Source organism: Drosophila yakuba, chromosome 3R (assembly GCF_016746365.2).
Source record: "Drosophila yakuba strain Tai18E2 chromosome 3R, Prin_Dyak_Tai18E2_2.1, whole genome shotgun sequence".
NCBI classification, from domain to species: domain Eukaryota; kingdom Metazoa; phylum Arthropoda; class Insecta; order Diptera; family Drosophilidae; genus Drosophila; species Drosophila yakuba.
Genome location: NC_052530.2, coordinates 18,354,782 through 18,374,916, shown reverse-complemented (window position 1 = coordinate 18,374,916; position 20,135 = coordinate 18,354,782). Strand labels below are relative to the sequence as shown.

The following is a 20,135-nucleotide window of genomic DNA, read 5'->3' as shown; positions in this document are numbered from 1 at the left end:
TATATATACATATACAATATGTACGTATGTAGCCTAAAACATTTCGAAGGGCGTTAGATTGAGGAAGTTGTTAAGGCCTGTCGTTGTTGTCTTGTTGAGTTTGCCAAAGCTCTTTTGTCATTCACTTTGTGTGTTTAATTGCGCGTGTTTTTGAACTCCGAAAAATGTTAATACATTTTAAGGTTTACGGCTTTTAGATTAAGGTCACTCGTTTAAACTGCACGATATTAAGGCAACTGCCGTTTTTCGTCAACTTTAAAATTCTCGACACCCTCTTGGTTACGCCTGACCATTTACCGTTGCGAATTGTGGGTGTTAAATGGGAAAATCGGTTAGCAACACAGATGTGAATTATTTTTCCGAGGAAAGCACACACAAACTACTACTCGCTACGCGCAGCAGCTGACGACTGAAGAGCTTTTTTCTTAATATATATTTTTTTGTTTTGCTTCGCACATTGTGTGTTTGTTTTGCTTTTGCCGAAAAGCTTTGGAGAGCGCGAATCGGAGCTTTGGAGTCCAGCATTTTTTGAGAGCGTAGAACCACAGTTCGAGCTACAAAAGTGAAGTTCTCCAAAAATAGCTACATCTCATAATGGAATTTGATGAAAATAGATAAGATACAAAGATAGTATAATTTCTATGCATAAGCACTCCGTTTCACATTACAAAGAAAAATGTGTCTAGGCCGCATTCTTATTTAATTTTGTTTTTAGTTTTGTTATTTATTATAAATAAGATCATTAGTTATAATATATATTGCATCTGAAACTTGGATATCTAATGGGATTTCACTTGTTCTGAATTACAAATTATTATAAGATTGCATACATTTCAGCAGCAAGAAATAATATTTCCAATTGGACTGCAGTAACACGTAAATCCAATTAGAAAATAGATAAAATATATATTTTAGCTATTAACCGAGTTATTTTAGTTTCACATTAGGTTCTTCATAAACTTATTTTCGGGTAAAAATACTCCTACTATTTAGCTAGTAAAAGGCCATGTCAACAACACTCCACAAAAAGCTCCATGGGGTGGCTGCCGACTATCAAGGCCCTTATCAAGGCTGTTTAAGGGGGAGCAAGTCAGCAGCCTAAGAGATAAGAGGGGAGAGAGAGAGACAGAGAGAGAGCTAATCCCCCAGTATTAATGACTTAATAATTGCCGATGGCACTGTTCAATTGAAAACATTGCCAACCACTGACCGCACCAGTAATCCCGACTTAATTGCAGAGATCTGGCAAAGAAACTCACCTTGTTTAAGTTATTACTGCTGTTCCTTCCTGTAATTTACACGCCGAAGCCAAGCGAGTCAAGATGTCTGGAAAAAGGCAAGAAATGCATTAATGTTGACAATTATATACTAATTAATTTAATGATGTTAATAAATTTCGTGCAACAAATAAAATGAACTTGTTTAAATCTGGTTTTAATTGGTTGCTAACAATTGAGAGCAAGACAATAGAAACAAATGGTCTTAAAATAACTCCACTTCGATTCGCTAACCACAAAAAGGAAAGCAATCAATTTGTACCAAAATAAAATGCAATAATCTGAAAGACCTGTCATTTTGGAGTTTCCTTTCGAATTAGACTTAAAGCAACCGCGACTGTAATGTATTTTTAGAATTATTTGCATACACCCGGAGAATTTCAGAAACAAAAACCCCATATATAAAAACAGAAACACACGAATCGGTTCAACGTCTTTTTTGACTTCGTATGCCGCATGTTGTTGTTGTTTTAATATCATTGTTGTTTTAATTGTTGTTTCCATTGTGTGGGGCTGCTTACATACTTAACCAAAGTCGTTGCCACTCGCTGCACAAAAACAACAACATCAACAGCAACAGCAACCACGATTCGGAGAACAACAACAAATTACTTTGACAGCACAAAGTTCTCAAGTGAACAACCTGAACATCGAAGAGCGCTACCATAAACGTCAAAGTCAACAAAGCGGGTCAAAACAGGCAGTACCCGCAAGCGGAAAGTTTTTGGGGCGGAGAGAGTTGGTCTGCATGTAGGGATGTGTGCAAGTCACAGGTTTTTCAGAACATGGGGATAGCCCCCTCAATCCGATTTGGCACACCCCAAAAACTATATCAATTTGCCTCAGTGCTTGATAAGGTAACCAGTTTATCTGCTTCATTCAAAATAGGTGCATCTTTCAAGTAATCGAAAGTGATTATATCAGTGATTAATTATTATGGCCAAGTTTTTAAATACGCATGTATTTTGAGAGGTTTATCATTTAAAATATTAAAGTACCATTATAATCTCTCTTTCCGATAATTTTCCCAATCGCATTTGCTATCAGACAAAGAACTCAAAGGAAAATGCCAACAACAGCAATTCATCTGCTGGGAAACCATCACATGATATAGATCTGAAAGTATCTTAAAGATAAAATACTGCATATTATATAATTTCCAGCATATGTGAGATAACCATTGCCAGAATTTAAACCAATTGAATTTCTTCCCGACTTATATACTACCTGTACTGAAAAGAGGACTAAGAAAACTGAGCAGCAGATACTATCCTCTCGGCCGTTGGTGGTGATCGAGAATATATATACTTTACATGTCCCTTTAGTGAGATGACTCAGAATAATGCAAGGGTACAAACAAGTCGAATCGGTGCATTTAAATTTCTCAAAAACTGCGTTTATTAGTGAAGTGTCATTATAAATTCCCAAGATGCAGTCGGTGTAGATCTATGCATGTAAAGTTTCTTTACAAAACAAAGCTTCTCAATACCAATACGCCCTCAGGAATATATAAATACCAGTTCTCAATCATTATCTCTGAAAGATTCGCCATATCACCAGTGCCGTCAGGGTTGCCGAGTGGGTCAACAGAAAGTGCTACCTACCAGTATAATAACGATTGGTCGGCAAATTCTTGCCGCCCGCAGTAAACTACAAAGTCACTCTGAGAAAGCGCTATACTAAACCCAGTGCGAGGGATACTCCAGCCATAGGCAAACAGGCAGATTGACCGACCTACCTCTAAGGGAAGCCTCGAGTGGTTTTGTTTGTGTGCGAGCCGAAAGATAAGGTAATCACGACAGCCATATGGCGAAATTGTTTGTTAACCTAACGACTATAAATCGGCAGGCGACTACGACAAGTCAGTTGCGTTTTAGAACGCTAGAAGTGCGGACATAGTAAGCAGATAAGATTCAATATGATCGGAATATATTTACTGATCGGTGCAGTCACGCTGCTATATGTCTACCTCAAGTGGACATTTAGCTACTGGGATCGCAAGGGATTTCCGTCGACGGGGGCGAGCATCCCGTTCGGTGCCCTGGAATCCGTGACAAAGGGTAAGCGATCCTTCGGAATGGCCATCTACGACATGTACAATTCGACGAAGGAACCGGTGATCGGAATGTATCTCACTTTGAGACCGGCCCTGCTGATTAGAGATGCTCAACTGGCCCACGATGTGTTGGTCAAGGATTTTGCCAGTTTCCACGATCGTGGTGTGTATGTGGATGAGAAGAACGATCCCATGTCCGCGAGCCTGTTCCAAATGGAAGGAGCCAGTTGGAGGGCCCTACGCAACAAACTGACGCCCTCGTTTACGTCCGGAAAACTGAAGGCCATGTTCGAGACATCGGATTCGGTGGGTGACAAGTTGGTGGACTGCATTAAGAAGCAATTACCGGCGACGGGCGCCAAAGAGCTGGAACTCAAGAAGCTAATGGCTACGTAAGTGATTAGATTAGCAATGTTAATTGCATTACAAAGAATCAACATATTTAACTTTCACAAATACTAAAGTACCGGCTATTATTTGAGCAATCTATTCACAGTTTCAGATTGAGAGGTGATTATAAATCAACTCATCTCATCATTCCTAAGAACTTGCAATAGTTTAATAGGAACTGACATAATGCATTCTAAATTTATGACCGCTGCCAAATGCACTTAAGCAGATATGATAAGCAGCTAATAAACAACACTATTTGTTACTTTTTTAGATACGCCATCGACATTATAGCCACGACTATTTTTGGACTGGACGTTGATAGCTTCGCGGATCCCAACAACGAATTCCAGGTTATAAGCAGAAAAGTGAACCGAAACAACTTCGAAGATATAATTCGTGGAGCATCTAGTTTCCTGTATCCCGGGTTAGTTTAAGGTTGAATTCATTCTTAGACACAAATACCTAAATCATCCAACCCTTTAAGCCTGGAGAAGTTCTTTGTCCAAATCGGCTGGAAACAGGAGGCGACAGAAAGGATGCGTGAGTTGTCCAACCGAACCGTCGATCTCAGAGAACAGAACAATATAGTTCGCAAAGATCTGCTGCAACTTCTGCTGCAGCTGCGCAATCAGGGACAGGTCAACACCGACGATAATGTTTGGTCGGCGGAAAGTTCGAAGAACGGAGAAAAGTCCATGTCAAAGGATTTGATTGCTGGCCAGCTATTCCTCTTCTACGTTGCCGGCTACGAGACCACAGCCTCCACAACATCATTCACGCTATACGAGCTAACCCAAAATCCGGAAGTGATGGAGAAGGCCAAGGAGGATGTTCGCAGTGCCATCGAAAAGCACGGCGGACTGACATACGACGCCATCTCGGACATGAAGTACCTGGAGGCCTGTGTGCTCGGTAAGTTCGAATGATATAAAAGATCTTAAAAGCATGCCATATTTCATATCGATTGCGCACAGTTTACTGCTCTACAAATTGGTTATTAAATGGTACAATACTTTCAATTTTCCTACAGAGACTGCCCGCAAATATCCCGCTCTGCCATTGTTAAACAGAATCTGCACCAAGGATTATCCTGTGCCCGATAGCAAGCTGGTGATCAGGAAGGGTACGCCCATCATAATCTCCCTAATCGGAATACACCGGGATGAGGAGTACTTCCCCGATCCGCTGCAATACAGACCGGAACGCTATCTGGAGGATGCTAAAGACTTCAACCAGGCGGCATTTTTGCCATTTGGCGAGGGACCCAGAATGTGTATCGGTACGAAATCTTTTAATCAAATAGGGTGAACTCGATATTATAATACTATAGATACCTCCTTGCAATAGTAAACTCCACTAGATAAAACTGATCTTTAGGAATGTCCCATGTAAACTAAGAAATTTCCCTCTATTTTGCAGGCGCCCGCATGGGAAAGGTGAATGTGAAGATAGCGATTGCCAAGATTTTGTCAAACTTCGATCTGGAGATCCGGAAGGAAAAGCGTGAGATTGAGTTTGGCGTGTATGGAATACCGCTGATGCCCAAGTCAGGTGTTCCCGTCCGTTTGTCACTCAAAAAGTAGTTCCTAGTCTTGCAATATAACCATGTAAACCCTCTAATAAACGTGCAATTTGTAATGAAAATATGGACAAACATTTCAATTGGGATGCACTTCTCCCTCACACACTCACACATGCACACGCGCGTACGCACCTTTGTAAATGTAAATAGTTTCTTGTTCTCCGCTTTACATAAGTCGCCCTATTTACTCGGCATTGGGGGGATTCTAAGTAAACTTTGGATTATCAAATGCTTTTTAGCATATGAACACAATCTCCATATGGCCGGAAAATGCACTTTTTCCAGCTATGACAACACAATATGGCCGAAAAAAATACTCTTTCACTTTTTCCAGGCCAAGTTGTGTGAACTGCGCCACACACACGCACACACACACACACGGGCGCGCACGCACTGGGGACACGCACACTGTCGCACTCGCGGCGATGACGTTTTCGGCCGCAATGCACCTAATTAACGGGCTCTTTCGCGGCTAATTCGATTGCACTCGTTCGGCGGCGACCCTTGGCTATTACTTTGCAAATTTACAAGTAAATACGACGAATTTGGCGAATCAGCGAATCACTCGCTTCCCATTCTGCGGCACACACTCACACGCTACCACCCACACGGACGCATACATATGTTTGTCGCCGGCGGTCCGGCAACGCTGCGGCAATGCAACTCTGACTGGCCAGTTGGCGAGTTTTGGCTGCTTACCAGCCAACTATTTTATAGCTGGTTTCTAAAATGTATTTCTTTTGAACTTTTTTAAAAAGCTTTTGCACTCCATTGGCTTTAGTGGCTCTTTGACTGACTAACTATTTTAAGTACGGTCTAATTAAATAACAATATTATTATTAGCTATGTAAAGTATGTAGAGATCATTTTAGTTGTTATGTTGATGATTTTCACAAAACTGCTGGAAATATGTTTAAAGCAATTCAAAATTCAAAATAAATATCACAATTCATGCACATTGCAATAACTGCATTAAAGCATTCAGTTAGCTTAAACAATTAGCTATTTAATGCCACCACCCGCAGGTGAATGCAGCCCTGTTGGTGTTTTTTCTAGACCGGGTGGCAACTCCCATGTTTTTCTCGGCTGACGAAAAATTTGACCGAATAAAATCAATTAAATTGAATTTGCAGTGAAAAGTAAATTTTCAGTAAAAAAGGTGCACGGCGACAGGCTAAACGAGCCGTATTTTTCAAGGCTTTACGAGCCCAGAACCCAGCAGGCGTACGTGTGTGTTTGTGCGTAGCCCGTGGACGTCACACGCTCACGCACACAAATAAAGAGAGCGGAGCCTCACTATTTACTTTGATCACCACGTAGTTAACTAGCTAAAAGGCGACATGGACGGCAACAAGGACGAGGCCCAGCGGTGCATCGATTTCGCGGTCCAGGCGCTCGCCGAGGGCAAATTCGAAAAAGCCGAGAAGTTCCTTCTCAAGGCGGAGAAACTCTTTCCCACGGAGAACGCGAAACGTGAGTACACTGATAACAAAGGGACTAGCTCCATTGACCCGCATTTCCCCATATCAATTGATCCCTGTTCACTTCTCAAGCATGCTTCCTTTACTTTCTAAAGTGCGGTAATCTTACGCGTTCGGTCTTATCTATAGAAACAAGAAAGATATGTTTGGTATTCCACACCTGTCGTGGGTTAGCCACAAAGAGTGGTCCGATCTTTATCAAATCAGTTATAAACATGCTGCTTTAGTGATAGAAGAGATTCAAGAGATTCATTACTATTCCTATCTTTAGAAGAGCGTTTCTGCAGCACCTTAGGAACCTGCGCTATCAAGGCTCTTTAAAGCTAAAAAGCAAACATCCTGCAATAGCATAATATGACCACTGACCTTTAACCTACTGACGTGTTTCTTTCCCATCTTGTAGGGCTACTTGCCCAGGTAAAGAGCACTCCGGGCAACGGAAGCAATGGCAAAACCCGTACAGCGGCTCCCAGCGATGAGAAGGACAGCGGGCCTAGGAAACGTGTGAACTCGGATTCCCGCTCCAATGCCCCAGATTACACCAATGATCAATTGGAGGCTGTGCGAAAGGTCAAAAAGTAGGTACCATTCTATATATGTATCGTTTCAAATTGGGCCAAACTACTACTAATTGCATTTACTGTCCATTAGATGTAAGGACTTCTATGAAGTACTGGGCGTTAGCAAGACGGCCACTGACTCGGAGATCAAAAAGGCCTACAAGAAGCTGGCTCTGCAATTGCATCCGGACAAGAACAAGGCTCCCGGAGCGGTGGAGGCTTTCAAGGCTCTTGGCAATGCTGCTGGCGTACTTACGGATGCCGAAAAGCGCAAGAACTACGACCTGTATGGCATCAATGAGTCGCACAATGGACACGGCAACAATGGTGGCGGGCACCATGGACATGGCCAGTACTACAACAACGAGTATGGATATTCGCGTGGTTTCCAGGCGGACATCAGTGCCGAGGAGCTGTTCAACATGTTCTTCAACGGCGGGTTCCCACAGCAGAATGTCTACATGCGACAGCAGCGGCGCCGTCATCAGGCTCGCGAGGATCGAGAAGTAAGTGCTAGAGGCTAGATACTCTGTGGACATTATACGACTGCCCTCTTTCTGTCTATCTAGGGAAACAACTCCTCGGCTTTGGTCAACTTGCTGCCCATCTTGCTGCTTATCGGACTCTCCATGATGTCGTCCTTCTTCATCTCGGACCCCATGTACAGCCTGACACCCTCTCAGTAAGCAAAAGCTTGAGTCCGTCCATAAATAAGCACTAACTTGGTTACTTTAATTTGCAGTAAATATTCTGTGAAGCGTGAGACAAACTCCCTAAAGGTACCATACTACGTAAAGGACAACTTCTATTCAGAGTATCAGGGATCAGTAGCCCGACTAGAGGAATCTGTGGAGGAGGACTTCGTCAATCATCTGAAACACTCGTGCAGTCGAGAGCGGAATTATCGTAAGTTATGCAAGGAATCTATACTAAACTGATATTAACATCAATGTTATTCAGGCGAGGCAATGCTGGGCAAGGCGCGCACCTTTGGCGATCGGGACCTGTATAGAAAGGCGCAGAACATCAACACGCCTTCGTGCGATAATCTGCAAAAGTATTTAATCACATAATTTAGTTAATGCTATCACACGACAACAACCTACTCCCCAAATCCCCCATTTTAAACCTTAACTGGGTTGTAGTCACTACATATTTTTGCTTTAGTTGTTATAAATGAATTTCATTGTCTGTTTTGTTTCATAATTTATATGTCTATTCAAATACCTTCCCTCTCTCCCCCCCACCAAAAAATGAAACGGAATGAAACGCATAGAGCTGCTATGAGGCATCAGGTTTTCCCTAGTAACGTTTGGTAGCTCGATCGCTCGATCGGCATTATCATTTCTATAGAGCAATCGGCAATATGTGAAAGCGAAGCAAACGCAACTGCCAAAAAAGTCATATTTACGAGTATAAGTGGGAGGCTGAGACGAAGGACTCTTGTTTTTTCATTTAGAAATCGGATAACTATAAATATAAATTATACACGGATACGCATGATCACATATTGATAGTCAAATTGTCAACTGGTTTTTCTTAAGGACACGAGCGCATGGGCAGTGGCGATACTCTGAATAAAATTGCAAGTTATTATAAATTCAAAATAAATGCCTTTGGAACTTCTTTTTGTGGGTTTAAAAGTTTTGTTTTGTTTTCTTCGCTAGAGTTTATAAATGTACAAATAAAGCAGTGTTACGCTACATAAAAGAAACAGACGGCGATTAGTCCAGGTTCCCCAAGCACCTCGCACCTTAGCTCAGTTGCTGATGATGGCTTCTAAGGCGGCCACCACGTCGCCGCTCTGCTCGCGGAGCACTTTCTCGGCATGCGCCTTGCTAACCAGCAGCTCGTTCATCTGAAACAGCAAAGGGGATTCCATTACATGGGGTGCTTAGAAGGAGGATATCCACTGGACACTATTCTCGAAATCGGGTGGATTTGGAGCCTATCTAAAATGAACGCAATCCCTACTAGTTCCGCATACGTACAATCAGTTCAATGTCCTCCTTCTTGACTTGGACCTTCTGGAGCTCCTTTTCTTTGGCTACTCGCAGCTCGTTCTCCTTGTTGCGCTGGTTGCCAAACTGTTCCACAGCCTGTAAACAATATGGGACAAATATTATTACCACATAGCTTGTATATTAGTTAGCTTATAAAGATTCTTACGCTGGAAATGTTGGCCGCAGATATCTCCTTTTCCTCGGCATAATCCGTAACACGTTCCAAGTCTAAAATCAAAATGAAAGTTCAGTATTATCACTACACTCTGGTATATTATTTATTATTGGCACTTAAAAGGAATATGAACTTATTTCCAGCTTAAGCGACGAAAATGTACGGACACTTTAATTCATGATATTGCATAGAAGCCACTTTTTTTTTTTTGCAATTTTGTAGTGGAAGGAAGGTGGATGGGAGGGAGGGGGCATGTGGAGTATTTACCTGCGGCGCCGTCGTCATGTCGTTTCACGTCGGATTTCTTTTGCTTTTGATCCTGCTCATCATCCTCCACTTCTTCTCTACCGTTGATTTCCTCTGCTTCCGTCATTTTCAAACCTTTTTGTATGTTTTATTTAATAAACGTTCTGAAATTTTTGCGATTTGTTCACCTCGTGCGATTAGCGATGGACTACTAGCGATAACGCAATCCACATAATTTAATTTTGTCTCAATGATTATGTTGTTTTATCGCAATAGTTTTAAATGTTTTCTTTGTGGTTTAAGTCACGAAATTTGGGATTTTCAATATTTTCTTAATGTTTGCGTTAAAATAAAATGTTTTAATATTTCTAAGCCGAACTGCGGCGTTGCCACCTGGCTGTTTTTAATCGAACACGACAGCCCTGTTTCAAAGCGCGCGCAGTTTGAAAAATTGTACTTCAATTTTTGTGCACTTACAACCAGAGAAACAGTAGAATCATCAGAACGGTGAGAAATAGTGTCATGTTTTATAACAATAAATTGCACGGAGTTAATTTTGACAAAAATGGCAGAGGTTTGCCTCATCCACTTACATATTCAGTTTATTGTTTAGATATTTACTCAGTTTTCTGTTTTTAAAAAAGCGTTTGGCACAAGTACATGTTTAAATTTAAATTTAATGCCAAAGTTTATGTGTCAGCCGCAAAACTAATTAAAAATGTCTCGCACATGCAACATACATATGTACATAAGTAACTGCTTTTGGCGCTTTTCTCGTTTCTTCGAACATTCCAATTTTTGTGCTGCGGTCAAAATGTTAATTATAAGTTTGATGCTCGCCCGGCTATAATTAGATTTTGAAGCAGCAGCGCAGAGACACGAATACTTTGCTGCTCCCATGGAATGTGCGACATCCTTTTTAGTCCTGCTCCCCTGCCTTCCCTGCCTTCGCTCCTCTACTCCATGTGTGTGTCACTGTGTCCAGTGTCCTGTGTCCTGCGTCCTGTTGACATAATCGTTTGCCATCATGATTAATTTAATTGTCACTTTGACGTAAGGACACTCGCAGCTCCTCCTGCTTTCGCCTCCTTCGGGCTGAAAATCAAGATTAATTAGCATCCATGACCATGGGCGGTCAACATCATTTGTTAGGGGGCGTGTGCCCAAGTGGGGGGTGCGATGTGTTCGAAAGGGGGGTCGAAAAAAAACGGGATCCACGGGGTGGCGACATATGTGCACTGCATTTAATCCGAGTTGATTTCGGCAGCTCCGGGTTTTTCGTCGCAATTTCGCATGCGGAGCGCAAGTGATCGCAAAATGAATAAGAAACTCAACTACTGATACCCCTTAAAAATGGGAATGTAATCTCAAGTAACTCAACTACTGATACCCTTTACAAATCGGAATGTATATCTCTACTATTTATACCCTTTAAAAGGAAATGTATATCCCGAGTAACTCAACTACTGATACCTTTTAAAATGGTAATGTATGTATATCTCGAGTAACTCTACTACTGATACCCTTTAAAAATGGGAATGTATGTATATCTCGAGTAACTCAACTACTGATACCCTTTATAAATGGGAATGTATATGTCGAGTAACTCAACTACTCATACCCTTTAAAAATGATAATGTATATCTCAAATAAGTGAACTACTGATACCCTTAAAAATGGGATTGTATATCTCGAGTAACTCAACTACTGAAACTCTTTAAAATGGGAATGTATATCTTAAGCAACTCAACTACTAATACCCTTTAAAATGGGAATGTATATCTCGGGTAACTCAGCTACTGATATCTTTTATAAATGGGAATGTATATCTCGAGTTGAGTAACTAACAGCCCTGTTTTTTATTAAATTCTATATTTTACAGTGTCATTTCATTGAACATTTTAAAATACATTTTATGGTAGCAGTTGAAACCTGAAAATTAATGTTTAAATCTAAAATTGAACTGTATCAACTACTTTGTTTTTAATTAAGAGTTTAATGAAGAGTATGCAAAGGGGTAAAATGGATTTTGTGGAGACGCGAAATCTCAGCTAAAACGAAGCAAATGTGTGATTGGCAGCAACAGGCATTGCATTGTTAGCCCAGTTCTCGTTTTGGCCGCCCCCAGCTCGCTGTCATTTTCCATTTCCCCGGCTTTTCACCACTCGCTTTCCCCACTTTTTTTTCGTTTGCCAATTGGAAATTAAATTATGGTGCTAATTAGCGCAGCACATAAATTAAGTTGCCAATTTCGGTTGCCATTGTGGTTGGCAATGGCAAATTGAGCGTTGCATATCCACAGGGGCATCCTGTTCCTGTTTCTGTGACTGTGTGTGTGGTGTGTGTGTGTGGTGTGTGCTTATGTGTGTGTTGGTGCTGGCAGCCAAAAATTCACACAGTATCTCTTTCTTTTGGCCATTTTTTCGGGGTTAAATTCGCTTGCGTGACGTAATTTAACTTGCATTGTCTTCTTTGCGAAGGGCGAACATTTCGCCGATTTTGTTGTTTCCCTTTTTGGTGTTTACTTTTTGCGTTTTACACTCGGTTTTATTGTATCTTTTCTGGTGCGGTTGTGGTTTCTGTTCTTTTTATGCCAACTTTTTAAGTGTGCGCTATAGATACAAAGATAGCAAAGACGACACGCCATAAATGAGTTATCAGGATTATGAGGATTGTGTAATAATTTAAGACTCAAGAAGTGCTGATATGTTTCAAGCGATTTTCAAGAAATACTGATATGTTTTAAAACGATTTAAGACTCAAGAAATACTGATATGTTTAAAAATGATTTGGGCAGGGAAAAAACATATTTTGTGCATTTCTTTAGATACTTTAAAGAGTACGAACATATTATGTTTACGTCCGAGACAGTCTTTAATTTATTTGCATTTGCTATATTTGAAACTTTCTTCTCCCTGGTCTTTCAATATTCTAATTACCAACACTCGAATGTAAATTTTGTGATTATCAATTTGAACACCTGAATGCTATTGCCGATGTCCATGGGCAATTTAATTCAAGGATTTGGCAATGAACATGTGCTCAATTGGCCACACCTCCTCCAAAAATCAGCATTTCTGCTGGCTCCACGAAAGCACACACACTTCCTGATTCATTTTGGGGTATTCCCTTCATGATCTGAATGCAGAATGCAATTGGCTGCACCTACAGTCGAGGTCGCATTGCTAGCATTGAGTACTCAAGCTTTAGTTTGGAAAATAAAGTGCTTTGCTGAAGAGAGCAGAATGTTTCTACTTGGTTAAAAATAAATTAAGAAATAAATTGCATGAGCTAATAAAAGTGGCATAAAAGTTACACAAATAATGTAACTAAATGTACATATTGCACATGCACATTTATATAAATAAATACATTTATGTGGCCAAAATACTGACCCCTGCTGTTTAATATGCACTTGTCTGTGTGATTTTCCGGATGCCATGGGCCGTGTCGTCTGTGCCAAATGACATTGGGCTGGTTGTGGCATTCGTGGCCAGTCAATAAATAAATTAGCATAGCAAATAAATTAAGAAAATGCAATTTTCAAGAACTGTTGCACAGACGACGCGTTCGCCTCCTGCAGCGCAACGAATTTTCCATTCAAACGGCGATTCAAGGACGCTCTTTAAATTTTGGTTCAGTTTTTTGGTGTTTGGGGCAACGAACGTTGGCGTTTCTGGCCCATTGCATGCATAATTGGTTAGCAAACTCAATTACGCTAATAACACTCGAAAGCCCGGCTCAAATCCAGCGTGTGTCCTTAAATATTTATGTCTATGGGTGAGCGCTTGAGTGACGCCACGAGAAATTATCCTTGGAGCAAACCAAAAAACCGAAATCAAACCAACTCAACTGGAGAAAGAAACGAGGATTGGGGCAAATAATTGAGCCATTGAAGGCGCTCCAATGGTCAGCAAAAGTTCCAGCTGTAACAGATAGCGAAGTAGGAAAACTTACTCCTTGCAAGGATACTTCCAGTTGCTGGCCATTTGGGTTTGGGCATTGGGTCCTTGAGGTCCTTGGGGTCCTTGAGGCATGTGTGAGTTTGTGTGGCGAAGGCGACCTATTGACGACCTTTATCGGGGTGTACATAAACCATAATCGCAATTGGCAAGTGGTCGCCACTCGAGGAAGCATCCTTTTGGCCATTGTCATGCTTCACAGGATGGACACACAGGACACACAGCCACCGATTCAACGATTCATACACGCACAAACGTTACACTTGAAATAATATCTTTTGCACTAATCAATAAAATTTCTGTTTCAAATATTATTAAATATGTTTGTTATTTAAGCAATTTTATGTTTAGCGATTTTAGTTTGATTTTAAGATTCATAAAGTAAAGTCTACCCTTTGGGAGCAATCTTATAAGCAGCGTCCAGTTTTTTCGCTTGAAGTATCTACATATATATTTTTTGAAAATTCTTCCCTTTTTTCGAGTGTACTTTCTGGCTCTGGGCATTGGCCAGTTTGGAACGCATTGAACGGAAGCCGCTGCTCATTCATTTAAAACTTGTCTGCAAGTTGCCAAGTTGCCCCCACTTCCGACTCCCCACTCCTCTCGCCGCAGAAGGAAGGTGCAAACCCTCGAGTTTGTCGGTCGTAAAGCCCCATCTTCCGCCCACTTTTCCCCCTTCCCCTTCCCCTCCCCACCCCCCAGCCGCCCGCGGCCATAATGTATCCCTGACATTTTGCAACTTTTGCGTTTAACAATTTCGCTTCCTTCCGCTGGCTAAACGGCGCCAGGTTGTCGTGGAAATTTGTTTTAATCGTCATCTTTGCCATATCGACGTAAGCGCTTTTCCCACCCACAAGCATTTTCCACCTCCCACCGTCTCAAGGGTTCGTTGACAATAACTCCTTTCGGTTATCGATGGCCTGTTCAATATTTTATTGGTGTCGTTAGGCGAAACGACTCCGAACATCCTTTACAACATACCTATGAACTGACTGCGTTTGCCAGTGGTTTTGGGTTTCGATGTTGGCTCAATAAATTTTTATTTGTCAGTAGGTTAGTTTGCCGGCATTGTTTCATTTTTAGTGCCGGTTAACATTTACATACGTTACCTATACTTAACCTATAAGGTAGAAAATTGACGGCCTACAAGATTAATGGCTTTAGGGAGTGGGCCAAACAGCATGAGAAATGGTTACGAAAGTAAGAGGAATTGGTTGCTGATCGATTTATTTCCGAAAAGTAAATTATCTCAGGATTTGTGGCTCAGAATCTTTATTTACGGTTTATGAAAATAATAAATATATAAATGATATTACAAGCTGCATAAATTCGAGGAATTTCCTTTATCTGATAAAATACTAATAAGAATTGGGCTATGCATATGTAGCTATGCAAGATTGTAGGTAAAATATATTGACCATTCTATTAAATGGCAAATTTCCATTCAATACATTACTCTGTTATTTTATGCACTTTACCACCCACAATCCATCCCAGTCTCACCTGCTGGAAAAGAAGCGCCAAGCGAAAACCAAAAAGTTGCGATAAGCGTGAGTAACTTTTGCAGACGCAAAGTGCATAAACATGCGAGGCTCTCCTTATCGATAGGGATATAAGTATATACTCGTAACACAGCATAACCCTTACTTTCGAGGGGAGTGCGTATTTTCGTAGACTTTATAACCGGCGAACACTAAAACTGTCTGCCATTGTGTCATGCATTTAACTCTAAACGTTATTATTGCCGCCCGACAGTCTCCGCCAATTTGGCATAATGCGTAATATTTCTTTTTTATAACCAAACTACGCATCCGCTCTAAGGTGTTCCAAGTGGGAGCGAGATGGGCTCACGGGCAGAGTGAGAGCGCGCTAAACGTACATCCATATATCCTGTGCGGGTGTGGCAGTGGCAAGGATAATAAAGGGTAAATGGCACTGCATACTTTACAGCGGAACACCATTACTTTATCTAAAAACGAGTTGATGCACGCGGGGATACCTCTTATTTCAGCTCACTATATGTTATATGTTATATATATGTTATATATTTACAATAATATTCTTGCTGAACGAGTGCCTGTTATATAAGAAGTTACATATTATATTTATCATATATTAGCAAAGATCTCCCCCAAATTCTGGCGCACTTTCATTTCCACTTGAGTGGGGCATACTTTCTAACAACATTTTTGCGGGGTATTTGCATAGTGTGTAAATCAATGAGCACATCCGGACATCCGCCTAGTATATAACATTACTTATAATTTCCATACAAATTATGCTTTATTTCTTTCCTTAGAACTTACAAAAGGGTTGTTTCATTATTATGCCACTTCCGTTTGGGAAAATATCGAAACTTGCTCCTTCGCTCCACTCAATCAATTTGATTTGCCAGCCAAAAAAAAGTTTGCCAAAATCAAAGGCGAAAAAAAGAGTCAGAATTCTTCAAAAGTTAATTTCTCGCCTGAATGTTACTAATTAGAAGAGCGGTAGTAAGACTGGCAGAAAACACAAAAGAAGTGTGAGCTGTGAATGCACTCAGAAAAAACACAAGCAGCTTCATTATATAATATCGTTGCAGAAAGGTAACCAGTTTCTTGTAGGATTGTTAGATTTAAAAGTATTTTATTCCAGAAATTTATAAACAAACTTGTTCTTTAGTGATTATTAAGCCAATATATATATAATGTAAATATAATATAAAATAAATATAATAAATATTTTGTTAAGTGTACTTAGAGAAGCCAAAGGCAAGAAGGCGAAAACGAGCAGGCGAAAAAAACCATCAAATGTCTATACATCATTTAAACAATCAATCAACTTGAGCGCAGTTAATCCACACGAATCGTGTTACATGCGGAAAAGGGGGCGGGGCAGCAAGGGCGTGATTTGAGTGGGTGGGGAGTGGGTGGTTGGCGAACTTGACTTGACTTGGGCCAAACTGGAAATCTGTGTATATTAATCAGTCTATTAGACGCGATTTGTTCCACTGTCCCCCACATGGCGGTGCGATTATTCAATCAGCTCTCCATCGACCCTCGCAGTGGGTCGTCCATTTGACCCAATCGACCCAGTCGACCAAGTGGACCAAGTCGACCAAGTGGGAATGCGAGACCTACTCCTTTCCTACGGTTTTGGGATGCCCTTTGTTTGCCGTGTCGTGGGTGAAAGCCGTGTAAATCGTGTCTGGTCTTGGATTTGGCCCCGGGCTCTTTGAAATTGAAAGGTTTTTTCGGGCTGCGACCTTGAAAGTGACGCACAGGTGAATTTGTATGCCTACAAAAGGGATTACATCACTGCTTTTTGGGGCTTGGATTGTAGGAGATGGTAAGTAAAATATGTATAGGCATTGTTCGACATGTATAAAATGCATGTAGCCTCAGCACTTGATACCATATTATATATATATTTTATATATTTTAATAAAATTGGAGAGGCTCAAACGGAAAAGTCATGTTATTTGCCAAGGCTTTCATTTAAATGGGTGTCTCTATTGCTGGAAATGGTCAATCAAACGCTTGCGTTGTTAAGTTTAATATCCATGTCACATGAAATCAGCAAATAATGATGTGACATCAACCAGAAGTTATTAGATTTTTCCATTTTTCAACGCCTCAGCTGTTGTGTGCTCTTAAGCAAATTTGACCATAAACAATCGACACTAAACATAATCCAAAACTCATTATTCTCCACTACGATTCCACCATGTTCTTGGCCATGGAAAAGAAGTCTGAGGGAGTGTCCGAATGCCACACTTTGGCGGACACCAGAAGCTGCCCATCTAACCGAACTGATCCATTTATGGCAGCTTCTTCAATGAACATTCTCGCTCATATCGTTAAGTTTGTGTGTGGTGTGTGTGTTGCCTTTTTATGAACCCGCTGCAAAATGGCCAGCGATAGAAAAGGCATCAAATTTGATGGCGTCTATGGGAAAGTTGATGCGACTTCGCCTCCCACCCACAATGGAAAATGGAAGATGGGAGATGAAAAATTCGGCGAAAATGTTTCAGAGCGGCCAAGAGGACTTTAAGGGCAAAGGGTTAGAGCTGCTGGGGACATAAAAATGAAAGACAAGCTCAATTGAGCAGCATTTGCATATTGAAGTGACTTGAACTGAGTTGGCGCAAGGCGACTCAAATCGCTCGATGTCGCAGATACATTCAAGATGGGGATGGGGGTAGCAAGCTAAGTGATACCCCTCAATCCAACTAGGCACTGGTAGAAACCTGTGTTGGTATTATAAAAATATATGACTTTCTATTTAGTTAATTTATAATTAATGCTGACATTAGCTCGCTACTATTAATGCATTATACCCCAAGATAAACATAATAAAATAACTGCATGATATGTTATGAAAATCCTTTATTAGGTGTAGCACATATAGATTATTTTGCTCAGTGTGGCAGTCGCAGTTTCTCAATTGTGGAGCATGCAAATCCTCAAGGATAACGCTTCATGTATGACTTATGGCGCTGGCAGTAGTTTCCCGCAGCCCTTCGAGTGCAGCCAGGACAATTCAATTTCATCATTACCCGTCTGCCCTGCCACCCCCTTTTGCCACCCACCCTTCTTCCCCCCCTATTCCCCCCTTCCCTTATCCATGCAGCACGTCAGCTGTTTGATGGCGCCGCGTTGCGCACTCGCAAAGATTTATTTTTATCGCCTACCATTCCAATTCAATCCAATTCATTTCGCCGGCTTGCTTTTTTTAAGATTTTGATTTTTGGCCACAAGTGCGGAGGGTAGCAATTGTGCAAGCATTTGCTTTCCATTCCATTCCCCCAGCCGCTCCACTTTCATCAGGACCAAGTGAAGTTATGGCCAATTGGGTTAGGCTATAGATGAGCCAAGGGCGGCGGGGGGAAATATATATGCCTAGCCGCACATCAGGCAGCCAAAATATATTGATGTATGGCTCCAGCCAGGAAACCAAAAGGTAGGAAAACCAAAAACTAAAACGAGCTCAGAGACGAAAGCTGCCAAAAATTCAATGGTTGCCTTTTCAGGCCAACAAAATGGGTAAAAACTAAAGCTGCTTAAACAACATTTGAAAGCTATTTAAATAATATTTTTTTTACATCAATACCTTTTACATAAAATCTATGTTTACAACAAAAAGATTGTCAACTAAATTATTATGCTATTAAACATAGGAACAATTATATAGTTAATATTAATTATATTAGTTATAGTATAGCTAATATTCTAAGAGCAGTTTCTTGATCAACAAATCTAGTTAGTTTCCCATTAACCTTTTTAAATGAACGACAACCAGTTTAAATAGCTACATAAAATGACAGTTAAACTTAGCTAAAATATTCCATAACGTAATTCACACATTGATTTATTAATATTATTATTTATATTCTAATTGAAAAAAAATTCCACTCGACGAGGATGGGATTCGAACCCACGCGTGCAGAGCACATTGGATTAGCAGTCCAACGCCTTAACCTCTCGGCCACCTCGTCACTTTCTTTTCGACGAATTCGAACCCCTTTTCGTACACTCCGTACTCCCACTTTCTTCGCTCGACCAACTAACTATCTATCTGTAACCCGAAGAAAAGAGATGAGTGTGCGAATGAGAGTTATAAGCGGAATATTTCTTATCGAATTTAGAAACTGCGACTGAGTCGTAGATTTCGCTCAGATGATAACTGGTTTCAGCTCGAAACTTGAGTGAATGCTTCACTCCAGCTGCGTTTGCTTAGGCCTTATTTAATTTATGGTTAGATAATGAATAAATTAGGTGCCAACAAAGGTCGCAGAAGATTCAGCACGAAAGGCATTAAACAATTTTTTTTTGCATAATTCTGACCATTTTGCAAATCGTATTATAAACCATGATAAGATAAGGTTTAACGTACAACAAATATAACATCTTATGTTTAAACTTTCAAAAATAATTTACGATTAACAGATTCATTTGTTTTATAGGTTAAAAATGAGCAACTCTTTTGGGGATAACTTATAGGTATTTAAAAGGCAATATAAGTCTTACGAATCACCTAAAGCCAAACCTCTTCCTTTAAAAGGTTCCTTGAAGGTTTCTTCTGCCAAAAGGCAACCACAATTTCAGCTCATCAGTGGAATCAATTTAAATTAATTTTTACGAGCAGCAAACTCGAAGAGTACGCCTTTTCCCAGTACCCTTTGCTACCCCAACCCAAAGTTTGTAAAATCGTATTAAGTCATAAAAAATATTGCGTGATGAGTGCGAGGAGCATCCTAGCGACCAGGAACCAGGACCAAAGGGAAGGATAAACCAAATTGACTTTGACGCATTTATGACGGAGGGAGGCGCGTGTATAGTTTTACGATCGCTGCCAGGGGGTCGTTCTCGCCCCACCTCCCCACTATCGGGTTAACTGAGCATAAAATCTGCGAAAGGCG

The 20,135-nt window shown here is 40.8% G+C and overlaps 4 protein-coding genes and 1 non-coding gene across 6 annotated transcripts in view; 2 read left to right on the top strand and 3 right to left on the bottom strand.

Annotated features, from left to right (window-relative positions):
• LOC6537370 (protein roadkill) overlaps positions 1–5,866 on the bottom strand; it is a 60,279-nt gene extending 54,413 nt beyond the window's left edge. Inside the window, exons 1-2 of the mRNA XM_015192814.3 lie at positions 5,441–5,866; positions 1,260–1,326 (exon numbers count right to left, since the gene is read on the bottom strand). The gene's annotated coding sequence lies outside the window, so the exon portion shown is untranslated. The remainder of the gene's footprint in view (positions 1–1,259; positions 1,327–5,440) is intronic.
• LOC6537368 (probable cytochrome P450 6d5) lies at positions 2,338–5,370 on the top strand. The gene is made up of 6 exons (XM_002097888.4): positions 2,338–3,066; positions 3,126–3,725; positions 3,998–4,150; positions 4,211–4,638; positions 4,757–5,005; positions 5,146–5,370. Exons 2-6 carry the CDS (start codon positions 3,196–3,198, stop codon positions 5,307–5,309), a joined length of 1,524 nt encoding a protein of 507 aa, XP_002097924.1. The 5' UTR covers positions 2,338–3,066; positions 3,126–3,195; the 3' UTR covers positions 5,310–5,370.
• Positions 5,867–6,364: 498 nt separating the features above from the next.
• On the top strand, positions 6,365–8,956 carry LOC6537367 (dnaJ homolog subfamily B member 12). Of its 2 annotated transcripts, XM_015192812.2 has the most exons (7): positions 6,365–6,781; positions 7,193–7,367; positions 7,441–7,855; positions 7,919–8,031; positions 8,092–8,255; positions 8,310–8,406; positions 8,626–8,956. In XM_015192812.2, exons 1-7 carry the CDS (start codon positions 6,649–6,651, stop codon positions 8,666–8,668), a joined length of 1,140 nt encoding a protein of 379 aa, XP_015048298.1. In that variant the 5' UTR covers positions 6,365–6,648; the 3' UTR covers positions 8,669–8,956. The 2 variants fall into 2 exon arrangements, with proteins under 2 accessions (XP_015048298.1, XP_002097923.1); XM_002097887.4 differs by having other exon boundaries at positions 6,366–6,781; positions 8,310–8,956.
• A 4-nt stretch (positions 8,957–8,960) lies between these two features.
• Positions 8,961–10,190, bottom strand: LOC6537366 (huntingtin-interacting protein K). Its single transcript, XM_002097886.4, has 5 exons — positions 9,962–10,190; positions 9,795–9,908; positions 9,519–9,580; positions 9,341–9,448; positions 8,961–9,207 (listed from the first exon to the last, which is right to left on the bottom strand). Exons 2-5 carry the CDS (start codon positions 9,898–9,900, stop codon positions 9,109–9,111), a joined length of 375 nt encoding a protein of 124 aa, XP_002097922.1. The 5' UTR covers positions 9,901–9,908; positions 9,962–10,190; the 3' UTR covers positions 8,961–9,108.
• An 8,939-nt stretch (positions 10,191–19,129) lies between these two features.
• On the bottom strand, positions 19,130–19,211 carry Trnas-gcu. The gene has a single exon. It is a non-coding gene; the product is annotated as a tRNA-Ser (tRNA).
• Between the last annotated feature and the right edge of the window lie 924 nt (positions 19,212–20,135).